The sequence below is a fragment of the Artemia franciscana genome, chromosome 2 (assembly GCF_032884065.1).
Source record: "Artemia franciscana chromosome 2, ASM3288406v1, whole genome shotgun sequence".
NCBI classification, from domain to species: Eukaryota; Metazoa; Arthropoda; class Branchiopoda; order Anostraca; family Artemiidae; genus Artemia; species Artemia franciscana.
Window position 1 is genome coordinate 19150431 of NC_088864.1, and position 25534 is coordinate 19175964.

Sequence of the window (25534 nt, forward strand, 5' to 3'; positions counted from 1 at the left end):
ATCATAATGACAAAACGAACAAAAATTAAAATCAATAGTTAAGTCAAACTCAAAAGAGAGCAGAAATCATCCCAAATAGAAGCAGGATTATACTCCCACGAAACATTAGGCCAGTAAACAAACTGGACATATCTGAAAACAAAATATATTATAAAATATAATCTGTTCTAAGTATTTTTAATTTTTTTTACGTCTTGAAACTGAGTTTCACATACTGTAAACACTCTCTTACCATTATGACATTAAAAACTACAACTGCTGACGCTTCTAGGAATATCTTTATATTTTAAAGATATAAGCTATATTCTAAATTCGGTTGATTTGTTGGTTTGTATTATTATTATTTTTATTTTTATATTATTATATTTATTTTTATATTATTACTTTTATATTATTATATTAATTTTATTTTTATATATTATTTTATATTATTTTATATTATATTATTATTATTATTTTTATATTATATTATTTTATATTATTTTTTTATTTTTATATTTTATATTATTATTATATTTATTTTGTATTATTATTATTTTTATTTTTATTATTATTTTTGTTACCTGTTGTAGCACAGTGAATTGACGCCCTGCTTGGCCATACGAGGCCCAGGGTTCGGTCACCACTGCAGCAAGGTTGGGCGACAAGCTTGCTACTTCTCCCTGTAAAAATGTACAGCAACTGAAACGTCCATTTGGCGCCCTATGCGCGAGTAATGGCTCTGGAGAATCTTCATCTTTTTCATCTAATTCCCGAATAAGTTAAAATGGATTAGATTTTAATCTAATCCCAGCAACTGAAACGTCGATTTGACGCCCTATGCGCCAGCAATGGCTCTGTAGAATCTTCAATCCCGATTAGATTAAAAGGGATTATATTTTAATCTAATCCAGTAACCGAAACGTCGATTTGACGCCGTATGCGCTAGCAATGACTCTGGAAAAATCTTCATCCTTTTAATCTAATTCTTAATTAGATTAAAGTGATTAGGTTTTAATCTAACCCCAGCAATTCATCAGTAATTGGCTCATGTTGCCATTTAAAAAAAAAATTAGCTACGGTTTATATTGAGCCTAGGGCTAAACCCAGCCATTAAGGGAGATGAGGAACCATTACATAGTGTTCTTCATGTAACTTATTCTAAAATTATCTTCTTTTTTAGCTGTTTTTGTATGAAATCAGAAAACACTGAGGAAACTCAAAAATAAGGAAATGCACAATTTTTTGATCAGCTTATTTTTAGTTGACACTTTCCTATTGTTTTTTTTACATACCAATGGCAACAAGGGTATATCTAGAATTTTCCTTCAGGACGGGGGGGGGGTAAAAACTTTCAAAATATATCAGTAATTTTTTATATGCGTTTTGTTTTGTTTTTAAGAGTTAAACAAAAAATTTCAGAGTGGGGGGGGGGGGTGAAACCTGGTACCCCCCTGGATATGGTCTTGGCTGGCAACGTAAATGCCCTTTTTAACTACTTTTCTAGTTTATTTCTTTCTTGGCTGTTTTATAGGGTGAACAGTTGCTCCATTCTGAGTATTTTTAATATTTTTTTTACATCTTGAAACTGAGTTTCACATACTGTAAACGCTCTCTTACCATTATGACATTGAAAACTAATACTGCTGACGCTTCTAGGAATATCTTTATATTTTAAGGATATAAGCTATATTCTAAATTCGGTTGATTTGTTTGTTTGTATTATTATTATTTTTTGTTAACTGATTAGTTGCCATTAAGCTGTGCCTGGAAACTATCGGGACTAAAGCTCAGTCCCGGCTGTCGCAAGGATTAAAGTTAGGGATCAGTGAACTAATAAATATTTTTTTACCCTGTTGTAGCACAGTGAATTGACGCCCTGCTTAGCCATACGAGGCCCAGGGTTCGGTCACTACTGCAGCAAGGTTGGGCGACAAGCTTGCTACTTGTCCCTGTAAAAATGTACAGCAACTGAAACGTCCATTTGGCACCCTATGCGCGAGTAATGGCTCTGGAGAATCTTCATCTTTTTCATCTAATTCCCGATTAAGTTAAAATGGATTAGATTTTAATCTAATCCCAGCAACTGAAACGTCGATGTGACGCCCTATGCGCGAGTAATGGCTCTGGAGAATCTTCATCTTTTTCATCTAATTCCCGATTAAGTTAAAATGGATTAGATTTTAATCTAATCCCAGCAACTGAAACGTCGATGTGACGCCCTATGCGCGAGTAATGGCTCTGGAGAATCTTCATCTTTTTCATCTAATTCCCGATTAAGTTAAAATGGATTAGATTTTAATCTAATCCCAGCAACTGAAACGTTGATGTGACGCCCTATGCGCGAGTAATGGCTCTGGAGAATCTTCATCTTTTTCATCTAATTCCCGATTAAGTTAAAATGGATTAGATTTTAATCTAATCCCAGCAACTGAAACGTCGATGTGACGCCCTATGCGCGAGTAATGGCTCTGGAGAATCTTCATCTTTTTCATCTAATTCCCGATTAAGTTAAAATGGATTAGATTTTAATCTAATCCCAGCAACTGAAACGTCGATGTGATGCCCTATGCACGAGTAATGGCTCTGCAGAATCTTCATCTTTTTCATCTAATTCCCGATTAAGTTAAAATGGATTAAATTTTAATCTAATCCCAGCAACTGAAACGTCGATGTGACGCCCTATGCGCCAGCAATGGCTCTGTAGAATCTTCAATCCCGATTAGATTAAAAGGGATTATATTTTAATCTAATCCAGTAACCGAAACGTCGATTTGACGCCCTATGCGCTAGCAATGACTCTGGAAAAATCTTCATCCTTTTAATCTAATTCTCAATTAGATTAAAGTGATTAGATTTTAATCTAACCCCAGCAATTCATCAGTAATTGGCTCATGTTGCCATTTAAAAAAAAAATTAGCTACGGTTTATATTGAGCCTAGGGCTAAACCCAGCCATTAAGGGAGATGAGAAACCATTACATAGTGTTCTTCATGTAACTTATTCTAAAATTATCTTCTTTTTTTTAGCTGTTTTTGTATGAAATCAGACAACACTGAGGAAACTCAAAAATAAGGAAATGGATAATTTTTTGATCAGCTTATTTTTATTTGATACTTTCATATTGGTTTTTTACATACAAATGGCAACAAGGGTATATCCAGAATTTTCCTTCAGGACGGGGGGGGGGTAAAAACTTTCAAAATACATTAGTAATTTTTTTATTTGCGTTTTTTTTTAAGAGTCAAACAAAAAATTTCAAAGTTGGAGGGGGTGAAACCTGGTACCCCCCTGGATATGGTCTTGGCTGGCAACGTAAATGCCCTTTTTAGCTACTTTTCTAGTTTATTTCTTTCTTGACGGTTTTATAGGGTGAACAGTAGCTTTCTTGGAAGCCTTCTTCAATATTTCAAAGTAATTATCAGTGGCGGTTCTGGCCTATTTTGCGCCCAGGGCAAAATCTTGATTATTGCCCTCCTCCCTGTCCCTGTCTATAGGGATACGAAGTGCTGTGCAATCCCCCAAAAAATACTTCCTTTTGGTATTTGTCGTAAGTTGACATCGCTATAAAAAAAATTACAGCAGATTAATTTTATGCAGCGGTTCTTGACCTTTTATCTTCCTTGAAGAGCTCCAGAGCATTTTTTTTTCATCCACAACTAGTGGCGTAATTTTATTAAAATCCTAGGGGGGGAGGCAAAATTTGGAGCCAATTTTCCCAAATCGAGTGAAAATGAAAGTGAAAAATAAGTCATATAGTACCATAGGGGCAAAGACATACTATATAAAACTGACCTGTTTCTCTGGATGCTTGAATTATACAAGCTTATCTTAATTTTGACAAGATTTTTGCGAAAACTAAATTTTAGCTGGAGGGGCAAACTGAGGTCGGGGAGGGGGGGGGGAGGCAAACTGAGATCTGGAGGCGGAGACTCCCCCTGCCCCGTAGTAAATTATACCGCTGGCCAGAAACTCAGAGTTATATATGAACTATTAACAAAGCCTGTCGAACAATAGGGAATATATCTTCGAATATATATATATATATATATATATATATATATATATATATATATATATATATATATATATATATATATATATATATATATTTACTATGCATTATACAGTTATTATATAGTAACTTACATAGTTACATATTAGTATTCCGTATTATCTTCAGAAAAAACTTTGGATGGTAAAATGTTGTGAATGTTTCGGCAAATTTAGCGTAGCCTCGGCAAATTTAGTGCCAAATGTCCTTAAACTGAAAATTAGAATGCTTAAAAATTTTACAATTTCAGGTGTTCTATTCTCAGGGAAAATTTTCTGTTTGCACATGCGGGTGCTGCCTTGTAATAGAAAAATCATACAGTTAAACCTGTAGGTACAAAAGCTTTCCAGGAATTACAGTAAATGAAAAAAGAGAAATTCTATTGGGGACATTTGAAATGTTTTATCTTATCCACAAGTAGAGCTTCCTTTTATGACAAAAATTAATATATGACTAATATATGACACTCAATGTGTCCGATAAATTCATTGCATCGTAATCATTTTGATGGTCAACTTAATGCTTTTTAATTGCAAGTTTTATTTATTTTTTTCTTATATAAATCCTTATACATCTACATACTGCCACAAAAGCATCAAATGCCTTGTTGTCGCTTGAAGCTTTAAAAGGTCAGATGTGACCAAATTTTGGGCGATTGCAATATAAGTGAGAAGTTCCTAGTGAAGCGAAAAGTGAATTTGAGTTCCTAATCAGCACTGGCTAAAACCCATTAAAGGTCGCCAATATTTTTCTGAAAATTGCTTAAGTGATATGTTTGATTGAAAATTATTTGTTTGGCGTTGAGTTTTAGTGGGTTTTTTCGTATAAATCTCAGTACATCTAGATGTTGCCACAAAAGCATTAAAGGATTGTTTTCCTTTGAACCTTAAACCCGTATAGCCTAATTCTTAAAAGGTCATACTTAACCGAATTTTGCAGGATTGCAATATAAGCAGGAAGCTGCAAGTGAAGTGAGAAGTGAATTTTGATTCTTTAATCGGCACTAGTTAAAACTCATTTAAGGTATGTTTTATTGAAAATTAGTTGCATGGGGTTAAGTTAAGTGAGGGTTTTGCTGCAAGGAGTTGAGTTAAATGGGGGTTTTGTTGCAAAGGGTTGAGTTGAACGGACCCCAATTTTATGTTACATTGGAATCTTTGACTGAATCTTCTGCATAACCCCAAGGAACTGAGTCCCTCAGAGGCTCTCCCAGTCTCAGAATTTATCTTGTCAGGTGTAGTGTGAACAGAGATTTGGTGTGACATTTTTTTTTTTTTTTTTTTTTTACTACTGGCCAGATCAGTAGCAATCGATTTTGTCTTAAGTATGGACGGCGATGTGATGCAGCGGATATTTTATCCGTTTCCTTTTTCATTCGACTATCTGTAATCAGATGAAATAGTTAGCCTATAACATTTGTGTTTTTACTTTCGGTTGATAAACATTTCGTATCCCTCGTGATTCTGACGAAAGTATGATAATACTTTGACCTCTTCGTGTTTTGAAATAAAGCACTTTACAGAAATTATTTGAAAATTATTACCAGCCCTTTGTATCTCTTGGAATTGATGACTCCAATTGATGATCCCCACTCGTTTCTCTAAACACTTTTACTCGCTTGCGATAATACTTAAGAAATGATTTATTTTGGAAATGGAAAATCATTTACTAATACCAATACTGATTACTCAATATCATTGACCAATATTTGTTTTGACATCTCAAAGGCTTAGAAAGATGTATTTATTGTTTGGAAAAATGGTCATTATTACGATAACACCCCTAAGGTTTTTTTTTAGGTTTCACTTGTTTGTAGAATTTATTTTTTATTTATGCAACGATGAATTGCTGCTTTATTGATATTCAAAAAAGTAGCGATTCAATATTTTGTTAATTTATATGTATTTTTCTTTGTTAATAGGAGTTTTCTATTCTTTTTTTATAAGGGATCTATCTTGGTCGAGCGAAGCCATTGAAGATTTTGGTCTGTTATCTTTATGTGCCCAGTGGAAAGAATTACGATTAAAAGTCTTGAAGCATAGATCTGTTACCGGTCGCCCAACTCCAATACCTGTTGTGAAGCTAGTCAACCCTGAAGGAGAAAAGGTGTCATTTATTTTTTACTTTAATGTAGGCAATGGCATTGCCACTCGCAGGTTTTTTTGGGGCTACTTAGGGTGGGGAAACAGTGCTACTATCGTATGAAAGGCCTACTTTCTAAATATGTACCGCTCGCGACGTTCTGCATTGCTCATGCTGGTACAGAAATTCTTTTCAAGATGACAATATTGTCCGATTCGCACAGGAAATAGTCAATTTTTCTTTCCAATATCTCTAGGGACTAGAGCATAGGCACAGTCAACAAGTATATTAAGTATCCATATGAAAGCACTGTCTACTGGACAGCCGCATTCCGGACAAACAATTTTTTAGGTTTCAAATCAAACAGTAGTGCCAGGCAAATGAAACTTTCAGGAATTGGCACAAATATAAAGTCATAAAAATATATGAAAGCTTCATTCACCTAGCTTTAGAATATTGGGGAAAGCTTGTCTGGATAGTGACTATAATGCACAGGAACAGATAAAACAAGGGCATTTGGTGTTTCTCCCTGTATTCACAAGTTAGGTCCTACAGGTTAGATAAGGAGGGGGTCGTGAACACAAAAATATGCATTGTAGACCATCATTTTTCAGGGAGGAGTTCCTTTGGGGGAACTTGACCTCTTATCTCATTTTATATGTGGTTGTATTTGATTCGTTTTACTATGGAGTTATACAGGACAGTAGAATAAACTTAGAAATTCTTTGTCAAATCTTTATTTTTTAACTATAAGGTAGACAATCGCTTTCCGGGTAAGCACATTTTTTATGCTTGAAATCAAGCATTAGTCCTGGGCAAATGGAAATTTCAAGAATGGTTTCAAGTATAAAGTCATCAAAACATCTGAAAGCTTCAGTCACCTACCTCAAATACACACAAGTTATATCCTCAGGGGGGGGGGCTCTGTTCTGAAAACAAAAATTATGCATTTAGGCCTCTATTTTTCTGGTTGGAGCTTCCCTAGATTGATTTTAAGTAAGGAACTCCACCTCTTATCAACTCATGTATGCAGATCTGCTTAATTTGTTTAAGAACTATGGAGCGCTCTCGAATCGAACAATAGAATAAACATAGAAAAGCAGCACGGAAGAAAAACGAAGTGAAGGGTAGAGAATTTGAATGTTACTCCTTTGTTGTGGCTTAATGAGCTATTAGTTTTTAGACCACGGATAAGATGCTTTTCTCACCTTCTTTTTCTATGATAGGTTTCAGTTTGACGCCAATTTCTTTATTATGTACAGTTAGACCAGACGATTCGATCAGTGAAAGAAGGAAAACTTTGGGCCTCAGGGGACCAAAGTAACTGGGGCAGGGGACAATACACTTTTCCCATCCTCTAGGCTTTGCTGTCGCTGGGGGGGGGGGTAATTATAAATTATAGTTTCTGTGCGTATTACTCTAAGAAGGTATGTTATCCAGCTAAAATCAAGAGGAAATTATTTTGCATGTTGAAAAAAAGTTGACCTTTTGCTTAAAAACGCTATTCTAATTATATAGGAACTATCAAATAGTGTATTAAACGATAATAGTGGCTATAAAAGAATAATAATATATTTGTGGCTCCTCCTTCTCACGTTTTGTTCGATGAGTCAACAAGAAAAAATTGAGATCCTTTGCAATGTGCTAAAAAATCTTTAATTTAACAAAATTCTACCGATTTGACTAAAATATCGTACTGACAAACATGACTTATGGACGTTGGTGTCTTTGTATCGTATGCTTCGGCACTCACTGTATATTAATGAAAATTGACCGCTCTTTAATTGCAATGATGTAAAATCTTTGCGCTGAAAATAATTTCGCGGTTATTTTCAATAATAAGAGTCATTAAATAGAGTCATTTCAAAGAGTCTTTAAATAGAAAAAAACAACGGTCACAGACTTTAAAATTGCTTGAACTATAACTTTGATAATTATTTCAGTATAAATCAGTCCATGTACCCCCCCCCCCTGGTCTACTGCTGAAAATCGGTTTGGGATACCTTTAGTATTGAAAAAAAATCCATAAACATTGCTATTATTATCAACACATGAATAGCTACATCCTAGTAAATGAGCGGATTGCTTCCCATAATATCCGAAAATTAGAAAAGATGTTTCTAATTAAATTTTCAAATGTATAAAATCCCCGTTTGATGCTGGTTAATTCATGTTAAACGAATTTACGGGAATTCAGAAAAAGAGCTTCAAAACCCTCGAAAGCCAAATATATTATTTCCCATATTCGAAAGCCTGTAGCCAGATGTACTAAGCCCTCCTCCCCTTTTTTAAATGCTGAGAAAATAGTGAATCATGTTAGATCAAAGCACTTCGTAATAAAGAATTAAATCCATAGAAACCGGAATTTCTTACCTTTTCAACTCACCTGTAACCACCTTCTTACCTTTTTGGATTTTTATTTTATCTTTGAAGTTTGGCCAAAAGTTTAATTCCTTAATTTGTTTTGCAAAAAAAAAAGAATCGTAAAAGAACTGCTCTTTTTGTGGTTGTTCTCCTTGAACCCACAAATCATAACACGGTTTATAAATAGAGGGCATGGCATTCAAGTAAACCAAGTTCTAGAAATTTTCTTGATCTTTAGGCTCCCAATTTAATTGACTCAAATTGAGTTTATGGCTACAATTATTTAATGCTAGCAAGTTTTACGAGCATTTTGCAGTGATGTATATGATGTATTTGTAAAAAAATAAAAAAAAAATAAGAGCACTAAACAAAAACAAAGCGATGTGGATCTTTTTCGGTGTTATTATTGAAGCCAATAATATATTCCTAGAGTCATACAACAGATTATTAGAAATGTGCGACTTTTTTTGCTTATTAATATTTTAAGTTTCTCCTTTTCTCCAAGGCTGCTGATATATCAGAAGAGCTGATCCGCAAAGGGCATGCAGTAGAAGAAGATATCAATTTAGTATAAAAAAGTGGATAAGTTTTCTTATGAAACATGCGACTTTTTCAAAATTTCTATTATTTTTGTATCTTTATATATGAAATACAAATTTTGGAAAAAAACCATCAGAAATTTTTAAGAACAGTTAAGAGAATAGTGGGTTCATTTGCACTTGAACAACGGTCTCCCGGCCTGGAAAAACGACTGTGTTAATTAGAAAATATTGGTGTTTTCTAATTTCCAATTGTAGCTGAGTATTTCTATTTTTGTTATTGTATTTATGTTCTTCCCTTGACATAAAGTGGGTACATTGAGACTCTACCCCTCTAAGAGGGGTAACCATCCCTTTCCCTCCCTCTTTTTTGACAAAGCCAGACGTGTTGTGTCTTGTTTGAAGCAAGAATTCCCAAATTATATTACTGGACGCATGAAGTTTGCCGAGGCAAACCCTTGACAGAGTCTTTATTTACAGAAATAGCCAATTTGCCAATTAGCAAAGGCAATTTGATATCTTAGAATTTATATTCAGTGGTATTTTGATACTGACCATGGTTGTCACGTCACAAAATGACAGAAATAAGCGTTTTTTTCTGTGACATGCCTCCTCTTGTTGATTAAAACAGACACAAAAACTCTAGATTACGCTGGAGGCACTCTCTCCAACGTAATCTAGAGTATACTTTGGCTATTGTGCGAATTTTGGTCTAATGAAATAACTCTTGGTAAAAAAAAGAACAAACGACAAGTAAACACACTTGCGTGACCATCCTTCCTGGGGAAGATACCAAATTTCATGTTTTTGTAAATGAGGCTTGAAAAATCTTCTTCCTGGAATATGCTAAATTTTGCATTTTTGTAAATTGAGGCTTGAAAAATCCCCTCCTGGAAGATGTCAAATTTCGTTTGTTTTTTTTTAGATCGCCAACTGCGATCTAAGAAGAGGCAACTTCTGATTTTAAATACAAAAAACCAGCTTCCTGGTGCCTCCTGGGTAAGGAGTCAGAAAATTCATACACGGAAAAAACAGGTAAATAGTCTGAGATATCACTCATCAATACAGAATTTTGCACCAAAGTCAATGATGAAAAACTTTATCAAGCAAAGAAGAAGTAGTACCAGTTATGTGAGTTAGAATACATGCTGAAGGTAATGTGCCACAAGGAAGCATAGCTGAGAGAAAATCCAATGAAGAGGATGACCTCCGGTCTCACAAATTAATACTGTTGTCACCCATAATGACAAACTCACGTGAATTTTGGAGTTGCTTCCAAAAACTCATCAAGAATCTGAAACAAAGAGGGAACAGACCCACTAGCAGACCAGTATATATTACCAACAATCAGAGGCATAGTTTGGGTTTTAATCTCAATAAACAGGGATTCAAAAATCTCTTATTCAGTTCTCGACAGGTCCTATCTTACAGAGTTCTGAAGATATTCCGAAACATAAACAACAAGACCACCTTTAGTCATCTTACTACGGTTCAAATAATCCATCTTATATCCAGGGAGATGCAATAGAGATTCACTTTTCGAATCGAGGAAAGTCTCACAAAGACCAATAAAATCGGGGTGGGCACTACGTACTATTTGTTTCGATTTATCAAATAAAGAGGAAACTTCATCTAAGTTTGAAATAAACTTATTAACAGGTGAAAAATAAATAAATGAAACCCAAAACGAGCAAAAATTATCGAGTCAAACTCGAAACGAGCAAGAATTATCATGAGTAGGACTGGCAACCCCGATGCTTTCTCAAGACCAGATCATAATTTGCACTTTACTGAGAAAAAAAATAATGACGTGAATTGTCAGTTTAATACACATATATAGATTTTTAATCCTTAAAGTTAGTAGTAAATGTAACAGCGGTAGAAGCGTTAGCACTAGATTGAACATATTGCTTTTTGGTCAATTGATCCTCCCATTTGGGTATTTTCTGAACGTTCCAACTAAATGCTCAAATTCATTCTTAAGATACGCTCTTTTGATAATTTGTGTGTACATAGTGACTTTTGATTTAGTTCAAATTTCTCCTTAATATTTTAGAGAGAGAGAGAGAGAGATGGGTTTATTCATATAAATAAACAAAACAAGCGAATGGCCCGAAGCAAAGCTTGTTCGGGCTTACAATCCAAATTCACATACAAATTAAAATAATACGAAAGAGGAGAGGGAGATAAAAAAAGAAAAGAAAAAGAAAAGTAAAATAATATTCAATTACCCTGCATTTTGGTCGATGCGGGATTATACTTCAAAAAAGACAAAACAATAAGAAACTAAAACCACTTGACCAGTAATGCCTAAAACAAAACCAACATATTGGTTCCACTTGAGGTCCACTACCAGTGGTGGTAGTTATTTTGGTAGTAGTAGAGTACAAATACTATCTTTTTGGTCTATTGATCATCTCCCTTATTATTCCCTGCCGTGGAGTGGGGGGGGGGCTCTTATCCCCAATCACATAGTTACTGGACCTTTCAAATATGATAAATAAAATGGCTGTCTCAAAATTTTGATTAGATGTGTTAGAGATTCTTCAGATCCTTTAAGAGAAACAAAGTTCTTGCACTTTTTCTTTCATAATTCGTGAATTGCTTTTATTGTTTGAAAAATTTCATTAGAAGGAAAAGAGTGGTAGGCTACTGCTTGATGAGCAAAAGACTACCAGAACTTATTTGTCCTTGTTTGTTCATTGATGTGCTGGTGCTGAGTGCTTTAACTTTTATGGTGGTGCAGACACCTAAAAATTGCAATAAAACAATTTTTTTCAGGATGTATAAGGTCTTACTTGTTGGGGCGCAAAAGAAGTAAGTGAGAAGATCATTTCGCAAACCCCATTAAACTGCCATTAAAAAAAAAAAAACAAAAAAAAATTAGAAGAAGCTGTTCTCTCAGTTTCTAGATAATCGGCTACAAACAGGATTGCCAGTGATTTTAAAATAGGTTACTCTTATTTTGATTTTATCAGACGGTAACTTCAAAAATCACAAAATGATACGTATTCCCGACCCCTCAGATCTAAAAAGTCCTTTTAAAATTTTAATTTACTTAAAATTAGACACATAAATTATTCCTCTGTTTTGTTATTTTAGTTCAATTGAAAGAATCACTTGTCTAGCCTCTTAATGAAAACTCATTTTTAGTCATAAGATTTTGGGAGATTGGCTAATTATTTTATAATTGGGATTATTGGTTTTATTGTTTTTAGTTCCTTTATATTTTATTTTACCTGTTTTTTCTCTGCATTGTTAGCTTTTAACGTTCTCTAATTATGGTTTTGTTTTATTTTGACCGTTGATGTTTCATATTGTTTCCTTTTGTCTTTTTATTTTAATTTGGTCAGTATCGTTCGCATTTCACTCAGAGAAAGTAAACTTTAATCCAATGTATGATTTCCTTTAATATTGTTGAAGAAGGGAAGCAGTTGTCATCTCAGAATATTTATTTTATAACATCCAATATTTTATTCGCGTCATAAAGCTCTATTCTCGCTTTCCCTCTCTTTTTTTTTAACGAATACGATTTTAAAACCACAAAAGGTTGTGAAATTGAAAGTCTAATTTTTAACCTTTTGTTCCGATCATACAAACCATTCACTTATAGAACAGTTTTATTTAGAAAATAGGCAAAAACTGCTCCAAATAGTTTTTTCGTGACTCTGTTTGTTTCAATTATACCAAGAAATAGCTTTGATTGACGTACAATGTCATCCTACACGAAGAGGGGCTAATTCTTCCTCTTAACTTCTAATGATATATTTAGGTGTACCGTAGAACGGGAATGGAATTCAAGCCAGTACTTGAATTAAAACTGAATTCAGTTTAAGTTATATACACCAATGGAAATACTGCTTTGATCCGGCACTTGAGAAAGAGAAATGTTTTTGAAACCAAAATGTTCCCTTCCCCTTTTCCCTCTCTTTCCCCTGAAGAGAGGGAAAGGGGGAGGGTCTAGAATTTAAGTCTTCAACCTTTTCTATATTAAAATGTTGTTTCCTAACGATTCATGTCCAGAGAGACAGAGAAAAATATCAGAATCAAATAGTTCCATCACTTTTAACCCCATTGCACCTCTAAGTAATGTGAAAAGAGATAAAAACATCGTTTTCACTATTGTAATAATATAAAACATAGTTGAAAAATACAAAATTGAAAGGTAATTGTTTAATTATTTAAAACCTATGGAACCAATGTTGAAATATAAAATTGAAAATTTATTCACTTGGTACATTTCCATCTAAGAATCTCAATTTATTTGTTTGATTGAAAGGTCGTTTCCAATATTCTAAGTTTAGAAATACCAAAATGGCATCCGAATTAACAAATGTTATCACATTGTACCCCATTTTTACCATAGGTAGGTCAGAAAGGATAAAACTCCTTTTATAAAGGAGTAAACTCCTTATGCAAAGAATAAATCATTGGACATAATGGTAAAAATATACAATTAAAAATTCGTTTTCCATTAATTCAAGTCTGCGTAGACTGAAAAAGACATCAAGTTGAAAATAACATTATTTAGAACCCCATTTCTACCCATAGTGAGGTGAGACAAGGTGAAAGCACACTTTTTTGCTATTGCCTTACTTTAAATGGTACATAGTTCAGTACATAATAGTCAAAATGTATAATTTAAAGGTTTTTCCATTAATTCAAGTCTGGGTGGACTGAAGATTCTCTTCGCTTTATCCATAATAAGGTTATAAAAGGGAATAATAAGGTTTTAATAGCCTTCGTCATTTTCGGTCTAGTGAATGAGCCGATTTGGGCTTATGTTCTTTCAAAAATGTGGCAACTATGCCCTACATTACCGGTAAAAATATACGTTACAACAGCAACATTGTAATAATTTGGATCAGGCAACATTCAGAAAACTATGGCTAGTGACTTGGAGAATAAGATTATTCGACAAGTTGAGTTCTACTTTGGTGACTCCAACATAGTGAAGGACAAGTTTCTTTTAGAAGAGATTCGTAAAAATAATGAAGGTAATTTATCTAGGCTAAGTTAAGACTAGGATAATTAAATTGGAATACAAATTAAAGATTACAGAGCCAGCAGTTAGTTATTTCCCAAGGAGAAATGTTTAATTGGTAAATTTCTAGTTGATTGACTTTTGCTATCTTGGAAAGTTGTTGGGTTAGGGAATTGAAATTTTCAGGGGTAAGTCTACAGAAAAAAGTAGGCTGCATCCCAGGAAAGTATTTTGAGACTCTTAACTATACTCCCTCATCTATATAATGCAGCTTTGTGTGTATTACAGCTTATATTTGGTCAAATCTGATCCTATTTTACTATTAAAAGTATATATCCTTGCTTACCTTTAGAAAAAGTCAACTTTTCACTGTTTCTTTTTTTTAAGCTTCTATATTCCATAATTATAACACCAACATTGAACAACAATTATTATCTCTTATGGTATAGTTCACTCTGGAATGTAGGTATTTAAATGAACCCCATGTTTCAAAATGTCTTAATCTAAAGGCCTAGATAGCCAAAAGTAGCTAAATTAAAATTAATCAGGGACTGATTAAGCATACTATTTCCACTTGTTTCCTGAAAGTTGTCAGTCTTCTGTTTAAGGGACTTATGCATCCTAAGCTTGAAGTTGGAAGGTCTCTTACCTCCCCACATTTAAAAAAAGACATAAATGTTCTTGAAGATGTATAGAGACATGCCACTAAAGGGATATATGACATGGAGAAGCTTTCCTATCCTTTAAAACTATCAAAGCTGAATCTACATACACTTTTTCACAGGAGAAATAGAGGGAATGCCATCTTAGCCTACAAGTTATTTCTGACTAATGCTCTCCCAGCATTATTCCCTACTGTTGGTACCATCTCAAGAGCCAGAGGTTATAACGTGAAACTTGTCAAGCAGTCTATAATTTATAGAATATGCACTCAATTGTCAATAGTTAGAACAAACTGTCTAATGAAATAGTTACTGGTGAATCTATTGATGTTTTCAAAGAAATGCTAGATGCTAAGTGGTCCTTAAGAGAGTGTAAACTCAGTTGGGATGCTGCTGAATGTGGAACAGCACCTGGTCATTAATTAACTTTGTATACATTAAGTTGTCATTCTGGAGCTCTACAAGGAGAAATCCTTAGATTGCTCTTAGCTATAATTTAAAGTAATAAGCTAGTAAAATGGTACCCATTATGAAAACAAGTTTGAGGTAGTTTTTAAAAAGAGCCTGAAACCTTTTAAAAATGGTATCAGTTTTGCTGTGATGTCTTTTTTCAATCTGTTCCAGGCTTTTTAAGAATTAGGTTAGGATTCAGCCCCTAACCAGGCCTTGATTTACCAATATTCCCACTATGGTTATGCCTATGGGGTTGATAATAAATCATCATTAAGTGACATATATGGAATAATTTCTGTTTATTTTAAGTTTTAATGTTGCTCCTTACTTGCAGCAAATATTTTTTTTTTTATTTAATTCCAAACATGACACACATCATAGCACATAAGTAGACTCTGAGTATATACATCAGAGCCATAGATAAACTCCAAGCATATTCATTAGAGCCATAGTTTCAGTTGCTGCTTGGTTTTCCATCAGAAACATTTGTCATTGCATATGCGCAAAGGTGGGGTCATGAATCTTGTGTGGTTCTATATCTGTATCAAAATTTTCAATTTGGAGTAGAGGACTTTTTGCTATTGTATACTAACTTTAATGTGGGTGACACACTATGACTGAATCAAAAGGAATGAGCTGATTATTTGAAGAGAATCTGTTGAAACATGATTGAATGTGAATGTAGAAATAAGGATGATTGTTTACAGTAATAAAGATGATGAATTTGAGCATTGGCTTATGCCTGGCGAATCATTACCTCAATCACACTTTCCGTCAATAAGGAAAAAACCTATATGTGCAGCAATGATGACAGGGACTTCACTCATTGGCTGCATCCCATGGCTTGCTCCCCCAATATCTGTCAATAGCTAAGTTAAGGCTTCAGTACTAGGGGACATGACTGTATTCTGACTTTATCCATAGGCCAGCCACACAGTTTGAGAAAAAAATATTTTGTAGCCTAGTATTAGCACATTTTTGGTAAAACTTTAAGGAATGCCCTCTTGCTCTTGAATAACTCTGTCTGGAAAAGGGGTTCCTCTGGAGTCTGGTAAAATTCAGCAAGTTTCAGAAAATTTTGTATTCCATAAAGTATTTCTGGAATATTTGCTGCAAGGTGTATAACATTACATTTCTGGATGTTAAATTTTAGTTGCCAGGTTTTGCCAACATTGAAAGTGCATCAAGATATGCTTGGAGGTGTTTGGTATTTTGGGAGTTATAAGTTGGACCCACTATTTTGAATCATTCAAATACTAGCAAATTTTATTCTTTATGATTGAAGATACATGTAATGTATTACATCACATTTCTGGATGTTAAATTTTAGTGGCCAGGTTTTGCCAACATTGAGAGTGCATCAAGATTTGCTTCGAGGTGTTTGTTACTTTGGGAGTCATGAGTTGGACCAACTATTCTGGAATCATCTAAGCAAACCTTATTGTTTATGATTGAAGATACATGTAATGTATGACACAACAATTCTGGATATTAAAAGAGATGCTTAGAGGTGTTTGTTACTTTGGTAGTCATAAATTGGACCATCTACTCTGGAATCAACTGCATATAAGCAAATCTTATTCTTTATCATTGAAAATAGATCATTTATATAAATATTAAATAAATTTGAGATCAAACCTTGCCTTGAGGCACCCTGCTTTCTACAGCCACCTCTTCAAAGAGCAAAATAGAACCACCATCCACAAATACTTTTACCAGTTTGTTCCTGTGGGTAAGAAGTTGTATTGTACAACTTATGGCTTGATTATAGAGGCCTATTGCATGAAGTTCTCAATTTGGACTCCTATGGCATGCATTATTGGATGCTTTTACTAAATCTAATAAAATCATATCAACTGGAGATCCCTAGTCCATAAGTTTTTTGACGTCCTCATAAACATTAGTGAGGTTTGGATCAATTGATTGACTAGGACATAGCTGTGTTGTTCATGTAGCTATGAGCATTATGTGTAACTGTAGATACTGAGATGAACTGCTTATTTAGTGCATTCCCTATTGCTTTTGGATTGCAGATTTTGAGGTATGTTGTACAAGTTGAGTGAAAAAGTGCATTCTAGGTCTATCCAATGATTCATACCTCCTAGATGTCTTGGGATTGAGTTTTAATATGAAAGTAATGTTCTTTTCATAGTTGACCTTAACTCTTTCGCATCTGTATTCTCAATGAAAAAGCAATTGTATTGAGTCAGTTCCTGAAATATTAGACTGCAGTCAACACATCTATATATATAAAAATAAGTTGTCTGTGTGTTGTCTGTGTGTTGGCGCAGTGGGTTTGACCATAGCGTGGTAATATGGGACCCAGAGATCAAACCATACTGCAGGAATGCACTACAGGGCTGACGCAGGGACCTTAGTAGTCGAGAAGCGTCGTTAATCCAATACAGATACAAAAACAAATACAGTAGCTCAGTTGGTAAAGTGTTATGTTCCAGGTTCTAGGTCTGAGAGGTTCCAGGTTCGAACCTTGGCTTTAGCATTAATACAAAAGAAGAAAAAAACTAAAAAAGATAGACTACAAAAAAAAAACTAAAAAGAAAATACAAAAAAAAACTAAAAAATAGGGTAAAAAAGTAAAAAAAAAAACTAAAAAAGGTAAAAACTACAAAAAAAAACAAAAAAGAAAAAAACAACTAAAAACTAATAAAAAAAGAAAAAAACTGACAAATAAAGGAGAAAAAGAAAACTAAAAAAAAATAAAAAAAACTAAAAAGGTAAAATGTATTCAAGCCAAAGTAGCTGAGTTGGTAAAGCGTTATGTTCCAGGTTCTAGGTCCAAGAGGTTCCAGGTTCGAGGTCCAAGAGGTTCCAGGTTCGAACCTTGGCTTTAGCATTAATACAAAAGAAGAAAAAAAAAAACTAAAAGACAGGTAAGAGTGGGTAAACCTGACAATCTATTTATATGTACAGACAATGGGACAGCAAAGAATGTTGTTTATTTGCAAGTTTACATAGTTGAAAACATATATATATATATCCATCTATATTCACAGGTGAATATAGATAAGTCTAAAGCTGCAACTTATTGCAATGTGTTCACTAGCTCCAAATGGTGTAGAGGGCCAATGTCTATTATAAAAAGTTGGTCTTTTGCTAGTAGAAGATCAAGCAGCAAGGTGTTGTGACTATTTCTGTATCTTGTTGGGAAGTTAATTGCCTGGTACAAAGAATGTTAAATGGGAACACAAGGAATTAGGTTTTTCAGAAAAATTTATTATTTTCAGAAAAAAAAATCCTTTGACCCATGGAATGTTCAGGAAATGAAACATTTCCTTGTATCTTGGTTTGAATATCGATTGAAACAATAATAGCAAGTAGGGAGGACTCAAGACTAGGGGAACTAGGACTTCTATACATACAATCACTTTAAAGTGATCTACACAGTAGAAGGACAGATACCAACACTTGTTCAATGTATTTCTGCTTCATACCATCAGAGAGCTTCGATGTACATGGCTATTCTTCTTCCTTCTTTGGATAGGCTGGTGACCAGGGTGTAATTGGATATCTGTATTTGGGTATCAGTATAGGGAGAATAGGTCCATATATGTTTGAACTAGCTGAAAGTGTAAACATCTGTCATTTCTGTCAAGACGGCATATCTTGTCTCATGGAGCTTTGATGTTGAACAACCTACATTACTGAATCAACTTTCAGTCTAATATCCATCCAATGTGTAAACTTATTCTGGCTGTGTGCTTCATTACCCACTATGCTGCTATGATTTGAATCAACACTCATGAAAACAGTCTGCTTCAAAAGGATATAGCTTACTGATCTTGTAGTGTTAAGTGATTCACGTAATTCATCAGTGGTACTTATTTCAACATTAGAAGACATAATATTATTCATGGGTTTGCTAGTTTCAAGGCAATCAATACAAAGCCAATGTTTACAGGTGTCACAGTTGATTGCATTAGATTGTTCATTCAGATTCTAATCACAATCAATATAAATATTTTTGTCAGTTTTTGGTTCTCCCTTGTTTTGGCGGCATTATGTAACTTTCCAACAAGGCAATACTGATGAAGAAGATTCAAAGAGGCATGTTCAAGATGAAGTGCTGGAGCTTAGAAAGTGGCGTAATTCCAAACAAATTCAGCAGCATCTGATTGAAGGTCAATAAATATTTTAGGGTTGAACTGGTTTGGCCTTAAATGTAGTTATGTTTTGGGTATATTCACTATGTAAATCATTATTTATGATTCTCAATGGGATTTTATACTCAATTTATAACTGAATGCCACCCTAAGAGTTAAGGAAGGTGTTCACTAATTTTGGTCAATAAAACTCATTGCAATATGCATTGTGACTACATCAATTTAATCCTGGCTTTTGTAGCTATGTTGCCATGATCAATAAGTGATGTAACCATGTTGCAATCATTTCATATTTTCTTTTCCAATTATTTACATATTGTGTTCGGCTAAAATATCCTGCCATATTTGCTCTACCAATTCTCAGAATGCCTTCATGCATTGAGTGCCATAGATGGTCAATGTACTCAGTGTGACCACCAGTGTCCAGGTTCACAAAAATTGTCATGTGAATGTCAGACAATAAAATCCTTGATTTTTCAAAGTACTATTTGCTTTCCAGTAATCCGACATTAAAGTTGTGCCAGGACTAATCCAGTCACATAACTAACAAAGTATCAGCAGGCCAGTCTTGAACAGGAACAATGAAGAAGCGGCTAGAATCTCTTTTAATGCCCCCAAAGACCCACTGTTCTTCAACGAATCACCCTCTTTTATTTTACGTAATTGCTCACTATTTTTACCAACAAAGTCAAAGGGCGTTTCTTCAAAAATTATGCCTATCTATAGTACTGTATATAGACATGTCTAGCTCACCCACCATAAATTCTTCCACACTGCCAGATCTAGAGACTTTACAAAAAAAATTAAAAAATAATTCAGCAATTTGTCAAAAAAAAAATTAGTTTTCACTCCAAATGTGTTTGTAAATTAGTTGTTTGAAATTGTATACTATTTCCTTTTGACTCTTGACATATGCTTTTGACACTTAACATGTGTTCTCATATCGAAAAATGTACTGCTTTAAAAATATAACACTGCTTTCCATGATTTACACAATAAGCTTTATTTGGAAGGATATTATGGTCTCAAAATAGTTGGTGTATGTCTTTTTTAGGATAAATGCTAATTGGAAAGACATCAATCTGTTCTCTCACAATGAACAAAATCCTTTCTCAACCACATAATTTTGTTTATTCCTTAGTAGTAGTTTATCAAATCAATTTAGTTCTATTGCTGTTTCTTTTTCAGATCAAAAGACACTATATTAAGAATAAATAAAATAAATATTTCTCTCTCTCTCTCTCTCTCTCTCTCTCTCTCTCTCTCTGCCTACCTGTTTCTTTCTTTAGCGTTTCATGTGAGAACATAAGAAAAGCTTTATTTTTTTAGATTCTTGAAGAGCAAATCTTTATAGCTAGTCTTGTCTGTTTGTATATATTAAGTATTGAAATTCTAACTCTGTTGAATTTGTCTCTTGGGTTCTATTTCTTCCCCTTTTTGTATTTACTGCCTTTTATAATCTTCCTAATGTTTCAAGTTTTATTTAGTAATGATTTCAATTATAGAATTAAATTGCTGTGTTGTTATACTATGTAATTTGTTTGTGGCAATTCTTATGACTTCAAGACTAATGAAATTTTAAGCTATTTCGGATTTCATTTTTTTTTTAAATTAAATAAGAAACAGGACCTGGGACAAGTGAGCTTCAGAGAAGATAATCCTGTTGTAAGTAGATTACCTGTATTGACAAAGAAACAATTGCCTATATTTTCACTCTGTATTTTATTCTATGTGGGATAAATACAAAGAGAAAAAAGGGGTGTTATTTTCTTTCTGTGTATTATATTGACTCTGTATTTCAGTCAATATATATTAAGTCATTGTTTCACATTATAGGCCTTTAAGATAAAACGAAACACATTTTTCGGTTCTAAAGAATACTTTTATATACATGCTTCAAAACTTTCTGAATATTTTTAGAAAGAATATCAAAAATAGTCTTTAGAACAAAAAAAAAATTAGTTTTCTTCTTGTTAGTCCATTTGTAAAACGTGGTTTTTTGAAAAAAATTCTATAAAGGATTTATTTAGTTCTCAATTCTTAAAAAAAATAGCAGCTAGTGGTCTCAAATCATTGACCTTATGGTCTGGGATCCTTATGACCATATTGGTCATAAGGTCATTGGCCATTATCCAATTCCTTATGACCTTATTGACTGAATTATGGGCCCAGAACACTTCTGCTGTGCCAAGCCGCTCCCTGATAAGATATAGAACTAAGAAACATATGATGAGCTATGTTTCTTCTGAAGTAATAGACTAAATTGTAGGATAATTAAGTTCTTTTGAGATTCAAATATATCAGAATATTAAAATGTTAGTTAAAGCCAAGCTGTATGCAAATTGGATGAGAGGAAGAGGTCGAAATAAGTATCTCAAATTTTGGCCTCAGACAGACTGACACTCAGAGGGAGCAAGTTAAGTAAAACAGGGTAAAAAGAAAAATGTTGTGGCAAATTGGCATTTAAACTCCAATTTCCAAAACCAAACCAAATTGAGCACAGACTGGTTCAGCCTCTTTTTTAAAGAAATATTCCTAAGGTGTTCAATTTTTTTAACTTGTTTGTTATTTAAACAAATATATTGCATCTCTTTTCTTTGGTTTTCAATTGGCTGGTTAAAACCTATTTATTAGCAGTTAAGACATCAAAAAGTCATTTTCGTTATTTATTTTTTACCCAGTAAAATTTCTTCCATTTGATTTAATGGCTATTGAAATTTGGAGCAAATGAATGAGCTGGTTTTAAATGTCCTATAATTCTACTCAATAGGTGTGCTTTAATCCCATTGGTTTGCTTTTCGATATATTATTACATGCCAAGAACATTTTTCTGTATTCTAGGAGGGACAAGTAGTTCCACATTTTGAAATTGGGCTAACAAATTATAAGTGACAGATCTAGATGGACAAGGAAATTCAATTTCTGGAAAAGAAAATTAAACCTTCAAAACCTTTCTAAAACTTCACTGGTTCTTTGCTAAGAAATTAAATTAAAAAAGACGATTTTTTTCTGAAAGTAAATAACAACATTAAAACTTTAAAACATTAAAATAAACTGAAATTATTATTCATATGAATTATATAATATATATGAATTTATATAATATATATATATATATATATATATATTATTATTATGTTATTAATTAATATTTATATTAATTAACATTATAATTAAATATTATGATTAATTTTTTAATATTATAATTAATGAATTAGTATTATAATTAATTATATTAATATTAATTAAAATTAATATTAATATTAACTAATATTAAAAAATTATATTAATATTATTAATTAATATTATTATTAATATTATTATATGAATTTATATAATATAATATATATAGAGTCTGGAGACTCTATTGGTTCTTTTGTAAGAAGCAGCATTAAAACTTAACAGACAGAAACTATTCTTTAAATGAGGAGGCTGTCCCTACCTCATTCGTTGCTCTTTATGTTAAAGTTTCGCTCATTGCTGCAATTCTTTTAGAGAGACTGCTAAAACACAAGGCTGCTGATTTTGACTGAAAAGTATTTATAATAAACTTTAAGACTTTAGCTTTGGTGAGGATGAAGAAGGAAACCAATGGTACCAATACCATTGGTTTGGTACAATAACTCCTGATGATGATGATGATTTCATGATGTGACTAAACCAATACATAGTATCTCACAAACTACAGAAAAATGCATAAGAGAAGTACAACATTTCTCTGTATTCCAGGAGAGAAAAGTAGTCCCACCTTTTTAAACCAGGCTAACAAATGATAATTGACAAATCTAGATGGACAAGAAAATTCAATTTCTGGAAAGAAAATAAACTTCAAAACCTTCAAGCCTCCCCATATAGGAAAAAAAATGTTCCTTCTAAGCTTTAATGTTGTTCCTTGTTTTCAGTTGAAAAAAGCTTGTCTGCAGAAAATTCCTCCTTAAGAATTCCCATATATTTCAATAACAAATGCTACCCACAAACAATCAGCAAAATGGATGACTTTCAGTCTTTTCCCTAGGGATAATGGGGGGGGGGTTCATGTTATCCACAGAGGCATAGTTACTGGACCTTTAAACTCTGTTGAAGAAAATCCTATCTCAAAATTCTTATCGAATGTTTTTGGGGAAAAAAGGGGTGTTGTATAGCAGCCAGTTAACTTCCAATTTTTTGCCTCTTAAAAAGAGTACAATAACTTTAAATTCCACTCGAATGAGCCCTGTCCCAATCTTCTAAGACCATTGGTTTGGTACAATTACCCCTAATGATGATGATGATTTCATCATGTGAGTAAACCAATATATGGTGTTTCACAAACTACAGAAAAACACATAAGAGAACTACTTAAATACAAAAAAAAACACAAAAAAAATCCCCGATCTTTCTTCTGAAAAAAAACACAAAATTCCACAATTTTATAGATAGGAATTTGAAGCCTACTCGGCAAGGTGCTGTGATGGCGGAATCTAATGGTGTGATTTTTCTTAAGATGATTTTACTTCTCAGTGGCCGTTTCCTCCCTTTTTTTCAACTCAATCCGATCTTTTCAGCTTCGTGACTTTTGTAACTTTTGATAGATACCATTTTCCTCATTCATATTAAAGACAGTCAGAAATAATCAGAACTTATTTATATATTTTTTTCCAGGATTTGATTATATTTTGTGTCTTCTATGCGTGTTGGGCTCTTGCCCTTATATTTTGTGATGTGTTTGTAGAATTGATGTTGTCTAATTTCTTTTGTTTCTTCTGTCTTTGAGTGCAGTAGTTGCTTAAGATTTGACCTGGGTAATTTGAAAGAGAGACATGTAGTTTTTGCATTGAACAGTTCTCTCTTTTTCAGGCTGGGTTCCTATGGAAACTTTGTTGAAATTCAAACGACTGGCATCAATGTCAGATGATCCATCCGTAGTAGCTGGAGCATTGAGGAAGTCTGAAGCTGGTTTGATTGAAGTTTCCGAGGATGCCACGAAAATCAGAAGGCTAAAGCCTATACCAGAAATTAATGATGAGCTTAAGAGAGAGATTGCTTTGAGAACAGTCTACTGCAAAGGCTTCAATAAATCTGCAACTTTGGATGAACTTTTGGAGTTTTTAAAAAAATTTGAAGGTGTTGAAAGTGTCAAAATGAGGTACTATGGTTCAAAAGAAGAACCCCATTTTAAAGGTACTGCGCTAGTTGAATTTAAGAGAAGAGAGGAGGCTGAAGCTTTTCTAAAACAAGAGAATGTTAAGTATGAGGATGTTTCTTTGTTCAGACAGTGGTATGATGATTGGTCAGCTGAAAAGGGCAAATCGTTTAGTCAAAAGGAAGCAATGAAGAAAGAGAAGTATGACAGGAAGGAGAAAGAAAAGGAGAATCTGATAAAAGAATTGACAGAAGCAACTGAACATGGCTCGATTATACATATTGCAGATCTTGATAAGAGTGTTGCCTGGAACAATATTAAAGATAAATTCAAAACTCTTGTCGACCCAACTGAAATTAAGTTCGTAGACACTATTGACAAAGATGGCAAAGTTGCTGCTTATGTTCGTTTGACTAATGCTGAAAAAGCAAAAGAGGTTAAAGAGAAAATTGGTGATATTATCAAAATTGATGGATTTGATGGCAAAGTGAGTATTCTAGAAGGTAATGCTGAGAAAGAATACTTAGAAACTGCTATTGAAAAAAGAGTGAATGCAAAATCAGGAAAAGGGGATAAGCCCGGTGGAAAGAGGTCTTTCAGAGGAGGTAGACAAAGGGGAGGAAGACCATTCAAAAGACAAAAAGTTTGAAGTCATTGGTTTTATTGTCTTTTGTACTGAATTAACTTTGATTTTAAATTAAAGAAGTTTGTTTTCACAAGGGTCAAAATATTTAGAAATTTCGCTCCTTTAGGCTTGACAACTGAAATAAGCTAACTAGCCAAAGAGCCTCTCATACAACCAATGGTGTTCACAATCTTTAGGGGGGGTTTGTTGTTGTTGAAGCTTGTTAATGGAAGTATCAAAAAACACCCTTTTTAATGGAAATACCAAAATATAGATTTTTCAAGATATTGATTTTCAGCCGTTTCTGGGGATGCTCATTGGTGGCTTGCTGAGGGTGCAAACAGGTGTTACTGATGTTAAATGCTTAGGGTGATCAGTGAAATGATGGCAACACTTTTAGTATGGAAATTGTGAATTTTCAAAGTTTACAATGTGTGCACTTCAAAATACACAATATGTGCACATTTACAATACCTGCCAATATTGGTAACCCATTTCAAGTAAATCAAGGTGGTTGTATAGAATAGGTAGCATCTCTGAACCAAAGAC

The 25534-nt window shown here is 33.5% G+C and overlaps 2 protein-coding genes across 4 annotated transcripts in view; both read left to right on the top strand.

Moving 5' to 3' along the window:
- LOC136038165 (tudor and KH domain-containing protein homolog) overlaps positions 1 to 9143 on the top strand; it is a 67485-nt gene extending 58342 nt beyond the window's left edge. For all 3 annotated transcript variants that reach the window (XM_065721231.1, XM_065721239.1, XM_065721248.1), the window contains exons 8-9: positions 5980 to 6139; positions 8985 to 9143. In XM_065721231.1, coding sequence (XP_065577303.1) covers positions 5980 to 6139; positions 8985 to 9053 — 229 coding nt within the window. In that variant the 3' untranslated portion in view covers positions 9054 to 9143. The remainder of the gene's footprint in view (positions 1 to 5979; positions 6140 to 8984) is intronic.
- A 4703-nt stretch (positions 9144 to 13846) lies between these two features.
- Positions 13847 to 25079, top strand: LOC136038111 (la protein homolog). The gene is made up of 2 exons (XM_065721130.1): positions 13847 to 14015; positions 24075 to 25079. Exons 1-2 carry the CDS (start codon positions 13904 to 13906, stop codon positions 25007 to 25009), a joined length of 1047 nt encoding a protein of 348 aa, XP_065577202.1. The 5' UTR covers positions 13847 to 13903; the 3' UTR covers positions 25010 to 25079.
- The last annotated feature ends 455 nt before the right edge of the window (positions 25080 to 25534 follow it).